The 6441-nt window shown below is 38.5% G+C and overlaps 2 protein-coding genes across 4 annotated transcripts in view; one reads left to right on the forward strand and one right to left on the reverse strand.

The window, feature by feature from the left end:
- Positions 1 to 2276: 2276 nt before the first annotated feature.
- On the reverse strand, positions 2277 to 4803 carry LOC104819273 (pentatricopeptide repeat-containing protein At3g49740). Its single transcript, XM_010549264.2, has one exon. The coding sequence runs from the start codon at positions 4613 to 4615 to the stop codon at positions 2408 to 2410; it is 2208 nt and encodes a 735-aa protein (XP_010547566.1). The 5' UTR covers positions 4616 to 4803; the 3' UTR covers positions 2277 to 2407.
- A 720-nt stretch (positions 4804 to 5523) lies between these two features.
- The window catches only part of LOC104819274 (uncharacterized protein At3g49720-like), a 2879-nt gene continuing 1961 nt past the window's right edge, over positions 5524 to 6441 (forward strand). Inside the window, exons 1-2 of one of the 3 annotated variants that reach the window (XM_010549265.1) lie at positions 5524 to 5667; positions 6243 to 6398. In XM_010549265.1, coding sequence (XP_010547567.1) covers positions 6276 to 6398 — 123 coding nt within the window. In that variant the 5' untranslated portion in view covers positions 5524 to 5667; positions 6243 to 6275. Of the gene's footprint in view, positions 5668 to 6242; positions 6440 to 6441 lie in introns of those variants that run through there. The other 2 variants (XM_010549266.1, XM_010549267.2) reach the window with 2 other exon arrangements.

Here is a 6441-nt window from a genome sequence, read left to right on the forward strand (position 1 = left end):
TAAAAAAAATGCAATAATTAAAAATGCCTTTTTTCTCTCTCTCTCTCTGCTGTGTGTTGTTAATTACTTAATTGCCCTTCGGGTTTTTTCCCCCTACGCTTGAATAATGATGCTAAAAATATTCGCCGTTTCTGTTTTTTTTTTGGGGTAAAAGTGTTTGATTTAAAAAAACGGTTGAAATTAAAAAAAAAAAAAGACGATATCACATTGACCTCTTCCGTGTGAATAAATTTTCAGCGTTTTATTTATCATCAAAGTCTTAATTTTCTAATTCTTTACACTCCTTCTTAACATGCAACAAGAGAAAATTCAAAGACACGTGGCAATAATAATTGGGCCAAAAGGATAATATAAAACAAGCCCATTATAGACATTGAGAGCCCATGATATAAAACCCTAAAAAAACCCTAGCTCCACGAGATCTGTCGACTTAAATATAAACAGACTCCGCCTGTGATATATTCGTCTCTGCAAATCTTTCCTCTGTTTTCTAATTTTTGGGTCGGAGGGTTTAATGGCAAGAGGCGATGAGGACTGAAGCATTTCTCGATGCTGAAACATCCTCGAGCGGAACCTCGCGTTTTGCTTTTCTGATGACTTTTGTTTTTTGTGCTTGTCTGAGCCTTTTTCTCCTCTGTTTTTCTGAAATTCTTTTTAAAAAGATGTGGTGCAAGTGTTTGGATCTGAGGGAGGGAGAGAGAGAGCGATGATTATAACGATAATTCCTCGTTCTGATGTGCTCAGTTTCTGGGCTTGACAGACTCACTATATCCATCCATAGAATATGAGCTCTCTCTCTCTCTCTTCACCATTACTTTCTCCTTCGTAAGTTTTCGTATTTTCTTTGAAATATGGGCGAATCGAAGGATAATTTTCATCTCCAAAAACATAGTTTGTAGTCGGTTTCAGGGAATCGAATTCCGAAACGATATTAATTTTCAGGGAACTGGATTTTTCGTTTCGGGATCGAATCCAAAACATTTGATTTTTTTTAAATAAAAACCAGATTCTAATTAAAATCGAGTAATATAATCAAATCTAATGAATAGTGTGTTTAAATGAATCAAATATAATATAATAATTAATTGATATTTATTTTTGTAAAACTTAAAAAAATCAAATTCGAACTGTGTTTGTAATCCATTGCTGGGCATGCTTGCTGTGATTTAGTCCTAAATTTGATTCTGGGATTACCAATTGCAAATGGGCTTCGAATCGTCCAAATAAATGGTAAAAAGAGTGATAGCGGGTATGGCAGTTGGTCAACGTTATCCAGATTTGTGGAATGGGTCTGCATTTGTTCAGGGCTTAATGTTGGAGATTTCTAATTTTATGAACTCACAAGTGATTTTACCAACAAGCATCATCGTGGATTAATTCTATTAAAATTTGTTATAAAAGGATGAAAATTTATATTTTTAAAATTTTAAAATACATTATTATATTTAAAATTTATAAAATATGTCATTATATTTTTTTAAATGGTTTTATGAGTTAATGTCGTATACGTTTAAAATTTTTAATGACACATTTTATAAGTTGTGAAATAAATTTAAAAATTATTTTTTTTTTGTCATTTTATAAATTTAAATTCATTAATTTTATGAGATTTTAAGTCACTCTTATTTGTGTTCTGATTAGTTGGTTAATTTGATTAATAATGGAATGATTGAATTGATTTGAACCTATTAACGCATAATCAAATTTGGTTTGAAATAAAATTAAATAGTTATGATTTCTTAGAAATGATTGATTAACAGTTATAGCCATTAACTTTTTGTAAAACGATATTAGATTAGTACTGTCCGAAATTAAAATGAAATAGTATCGAACTGAATTTAATATAAAAATTAAAAGATTATAATTTCTAAAATCGAAATAACAAACGGAACCGAAATCCGAATGATCGTGTCCCTAATTGTATAAGTGATTTTTTTTCTTTAACTTTTTGGAACATTTCTGCTCAGTCGCGGGAAAAGAGTAAAGGAAAGGAAATCAAATAATTTTAAAAACAAAAGACAAAAATATACGAAATGCGTAATTAAGAATTTAAGAGTCAAGGTGAGTCCAACTGCTTCGTCTTATGGGCCCCAATTATTCGGGCCCACTTCTCTTATCGAGCCCAACCCAACGTGCATCATTTCTTATGCCCAGAACAATTATTTAATTGCAATTTAACCCCCAATGTTATGATTGTTATCGAATTCACACCAATTAACTTTGTTCGAAATTTTTGTATGTAACATTTCATTTCATAAAATTGTTTTTTGGTGGATGGTAAGTTACTGAATAGATTAAATCCAAAACTGGACCGACACCAACAAAAAAAAAATCCCCCTATTATGAACTTTACAACTAGTTTCGCACCCGGAATTTGCGCGAAACTTCCAAAAAAGACCAAAACCTTTTACAACCTCATGCAGCTATACCCTGGCTGTTTCATGGCTCCTGTCGTTTTCATCGACTCTCTTGCATCTTCTGCCTCTTTCCACTGTCCAGCCGCCGCATAAATGTTCGACAGAAGCACATAAAGCGACGGATTGTTCTTTTCTTGCTCCATAAGGAACTTAGCCACTGTTTTCCCCATCTTCAGATCTCCATGAGCTGCACAAGCGCTGTACAGAGCCCATAATACATCAGGGCCAGCTCCGATCTTGTTCTTTTGGCAGATGGTGGCTATGTTTTCTGCGTCGTGGAGGTATCCTGCTCGAGCAAGAAGGTCGACTACGCACGAAAAATGATCAACCTGAGGTGTTAACCCATAATCTTCCACCATTACGTTGAATATTCCCATACCCTCTTTGACTAAGCCTGCGTGGCTGCAAGCTGAGAGGACTGCAGTGAAAGTGGCCGGGTCAGGATCAGCATTTCCTTCGTCTTGCATAGCCTTGTATGTCATAACGGCCTTTTCTCCTTCCCCGTGCCTCGCGTATGCAGAGATCAGAGAATTCCACGAGACAACGTCTTTTTCAGTCATCTTGTCGAATACTCTTAGGGATCCATGTAGAGCCCCACATTGGGAATACATGGTTATGAGGGCATTGCCTATTGATATCTCAGAGAAGAACCCGTGTCTGAAGATGTAAGCATGAACCTGGTTTCCGAGCCTCAACGACGAAAGGCTTGTGCAAATACTCAGAAGGGTGCTCAGGGTGTATGTGCTTGGCAGGAATTCAGTTTCTAGCAAATTGGAGAAGTGCTCCAAACCTTGCAAGGGAAGCTCGTTGTAGAGAAAACCCGAGATTATCGTGTTCCACGATATTATATTCTTTGGGGACATTCTGAATATCAGATTGGCTTTTCCTATCACTCCGAGCTTCGAGTATGCTGATATCATTGCATTTGAAAGTTCGATTATTGAGCCAAGACCATGTTTGTAAACACATGCTTGAATCGTCTCCAGGGCTTCCACATTTTCCGAGCTCTTTACAAGACTCCCAAAAGTATACTCGTCTGGTTCAATTCCTACTCTCTGCATTTGCTTATACACCAATATTGCAGAGTCAACCAATTCAAAATGAATATATGTGGAGATCATCGCATTCCAAGTGATCAGATCTTTCTCCAACATTGACTCAAAAAGTCGACGGGCTCCACCCAAATCACCAAAAGAAGAATACATCGTTATTGCGGAATTTCTAACAGAAGTACACCCTTCATACCCTGTCTTGATGGAAAGTCCGTGTATTTGGTGACCAATGGCTGAAGGCGGACATGAGCCCATAAGGCTAACAAAGGTCAGGTTGGTTGGTCTGAGGCCAACCTGTAGCATTTGTCTGAAGACCAACAAAGCTTCTTCTCCTTTGAAACCAGCCAAACCATCAATCATCACATTAAAAGTGATCTGATCACGAACAGAACCGTCCCCTTCTTCAAAAACCAGACGAGCACCCGGAACAAGTTGGCAGTTGAAATACATTGTAATTAGAGAATTAACAACAGAGGGTCGAACCAAAAGACCAGATTTGATAACCACTGAATGCACCTGCTCCCCCAGATCTAAGTAACCATAAGAACACACACTTAAAACACTGGCCAAACTATAATTATCATGTCGAACGCCAAGATTGTGCATTTCCTGAAAAAATTCAATACCCATTTGATACAGCCCATTTTCATTGCAACCCGTGATCATAGCGTTCCAAACCGCGGTTTCATCTCTACTAGGCATTTTATCGAACATCTCACAGGCGTACTCAATATCGCCCAGCTTGAAACAAGCACGAAGAAGCGTCGTCCAGGAATACACATCCGGTTCCTTTATCTCCTGAAAGACTTTCTTCAGACAAACTGAGTCGTTGGAACTCGCCTGGAGCGAGAGGAGCGAGTTGAATACGTGAGAGTAACCTAAAAGGCCCGACCGAATAGCGTAGCAGTGAACCTGGCCGCCGAAGATGGTATCACGGAGGTGGGCGGCCGCAGTGAGAGCTGAGGAGATGCTGTAGTGGTCGGGTTTCAGGGTTTTGCTGCGGTGAACGTCGGCGAAGAGACGGAAAGCCTGTTTGTTCTCGCCGGAGCGAGTGAGGGCCGTAAGGTGGCAGTTGATGTCGAATAGCGTAGATGAGGTTTCGGCTATGGCACACACGCTCTTGGTTAACCATGGAACCTTTTTCATCAGTCATCTAAGCTCTTCCTTTTTGGGGGGTCTTTCTTCGTTATTAATTTAGGGTTTTTTGCCCATGCGAAAGAGGAAACTCTCAGAACTGGGGAAAAAGAGCAGCCAGACTTTACAGGTCATGAAACTAAAACGCCACCGTTTTGTTGAACAAGACAGAGTGTTTGACGGCCGAGAAAATGCGAGAAAGCGAAGGGAAAAACATATACATGGAGCTTTCCTTAGAAAAGGTGTACGGATAAAGATTTGAACGGAACACTTGCTGGAGAAGAGTGCATGCAGTTTGAAACTTGCAATTGCTGTTTGTAATCTGTTTATCTCGTCAGAAAACGGCACGAAGTCTGGATAACGAAAGCCGCTCGTATCGTACTCGGTTTATATCCCAGGTCGAAACGGCACGAATTGCATCATTATTCTTTCAAACGATGCCGTTTTCGGAACAGCGTATCACACAGCCACTCGCGCTCGTAGAACAGCACAGTATACAACTATATATCTATATTCAGTGCGATTCGTGGCAATAACACTACGAAGAACCTCTCCTCCGGGAAAATCACCTAAATAACCCATTTAGGTCGCATCTATTTCAGTGTACACCACCGAAAAAAAAAAATTCAATTTTAACCCACTTTTCGGTTGGAAAAGTACGAAATATCCTTTTCGTTTTATTTTTTGCGATCTTATTATGACTAACATATAACTGATATACAACTAAAATAAGATATATAATTTTTTTACCACCTTTTTTAGAATCAATTGTAACTATATTTAGACTTAATTACGAAATCGTAATAACGAAGTTGTTTTCGAACGATAAATATCGTAATTCTTAAGGGTAATTTCGTCTTTTCACAGGAAAAAATGTGTTATGTGTTATGTTTTCGGTGTTGTACATCTGAAATAGATGCGACAAAGTGAAAAAACTCCTCTCCTCCTCTTCTAGATTCAACTGAGCAGCAGGAGCTGTGTAAAGGCGCATTTCCTTGGTTCTCAGATCTTAGATCCAACGATCTGACTGGTATACATCATCTATTCAATAATCTTGATCTAAGGTAGATTTCTTTTCTTTTTCTTCTTCTCCGTCTTCAATTTCCCCAGGGTTTCATCCTTCTTCCCGCTAATCCGACTTCGTCTTGCGTAAACATCATTTCTGCTTCTTTTTTTTCGGACTGTTGGTAATCTGTTTCGCTTTGTGTGAAAATTCGTGCCATTGTTTTAGTATTGAGCTATTATATTGCTGAAATTGGAGATCGAGCTAGCGCGAAATTTGTTCTTTGTTTTTTTCCCCAAATATTGGTAATTTCAGCTAGAGTGGAATAGATTTCGGATTTTGTATAATTATTTCGTGGACCTGCTTGCAAATGGTTCCTTGTGTTGGAAAAATCTGTTGGGATTGATGATTATTGTATCGCTGAATGGGAGAAGTACCTACAGCGAAATCTCTTTGCTCGTTTATGCTATTTCATGCTGGAATCGCGTAGATTAAGTCTTTTTTGAACGGCAACTGATCGAAGTATAATCTGTTTATCGTGAAGGAGCAAGAGCGGTATTCTAAGTGGTCTTATGGAAGTTAGGTTTAAAGTAAAGATAACTCCATTCTGTTGTTCTTTTTGTTTTCGGTTTGAAGGTTTTGTAGCTTGAACTTTGCCGGGTCCTAGTCATGTCGAGACGGCCAGTAAGTTTGACAAGACGGCTCGGTGATAGTGCAAGCTTTCCATTTGCAGGAGCTTTGCACTCAAAGTCACGGTCATCTCCAGTGTTATCTATTTGCCTTGTTCTTGTGGTATGATATTTGCCTCATTGTGCTGTTTTTGTTGATTCTTTCC

This window comes from Tarenaya hassleriana, unplaced genomic scaffold (assembly GCF_000463585.1).
Source record: "Tarenaya hassleriana unplaced genomic scaffold, ASM46358v1 Cleome3, whole genome shotgun sequence".
In the NCBI taxonomy this organism is placed as follows: domain Eukaryota; kingdom Viridiplantae; phylum Streptophyta; class Magnoliopsida; order Brassicales; family Cleomaceae; genus Tarenaya; species Tarenaya hassleriana.